General features: G+C 62.5%; 1 protein-coding gene across 1 annotated transcript in view; it reads left to right on the top strand.

Annotated features, from left to right (window-relative positions):
• LOC105822100 (urocanate hydratase-like) overlaps window positions 1–526 on the top strand; it is a gene marked incomplete at its 3' end in the record, with an annotated part of 40,795 nt that overhangs the window by 27,631 nt on the left and 12,638 nt on the right. The window contains exons 13-14 of the mRNA XM_012659038.1: window positions 7–79; window positions 138–367. Of these exons, the coding sequence (XP_012514492.1) occupies window positions 7–79; window positions 138–367 (303 nt within the window). The remainder of the gene's footprint in view (window positions 1–6; window positions 80–137; window positions 368–526) is intronic.

The raw sequence follows: 526 nt of genomic DNA on the forward strand, positions 1-526 counted from the left end.
CTGCAGGAGCGGACGTGGGGAAGGAAGGCGCCGGTAGGACGGAGTTCCGCTACCCGTCGTACGTCCAGCACATCATGGGGTGAGTGATGGGCGGCCGCTGGGTCCGGCGTGACTCGTGTCCCCCTGACCGCTCTCAGTGTCAGGGTCCCGGGCGCTCGGGCTGGAAAAGCTCCGGCCTCTGACCTCCCCTCGCCGGTCCTCGGTGGACACGAGCTGGCACCCCAGAGGGATGGAGCTGGGGAAGACAAGCTCCCCAGGAGGCAGGTGGCCCACAAGGGATGCACTAGGCTGGCCTGGCCAGTGCAGGAGCTGGCGCAGGGGCTTGGGGATGCCAGCCCACTGCACCCCGCCATGATCACCTGGGAAGGTGAGTTCATCCAAGGCGAATTTGCAGAGGCCAAAATCCAAGGCCAATTTGCAGAGGCCAGAGCCCCGACATTTTCTCTTTTCTCACGACTATTTAGAGGACGAATTTTTTTTTTTGAGACAGAGTCTCGCTCTGTCACCCGGGCTAGAGTGCCGTGGC

The sequence above is a fragment of the Propithecus coquereli genome, unplaced genomic scaffold (assembly GCF_000956105.1).
Source record: "Propithecus coquereli isolate 6110/MARCELLA unplaced genomic scaffold, Pcoq_1.0 Scaffold596, whole genome shotgun sequence".
Lineage (NCBI taxonomy): Eukaryota > Metazoa > Chordata > Mammalia > Primates > Indriidae > Propithecus > Propithecus coquereli.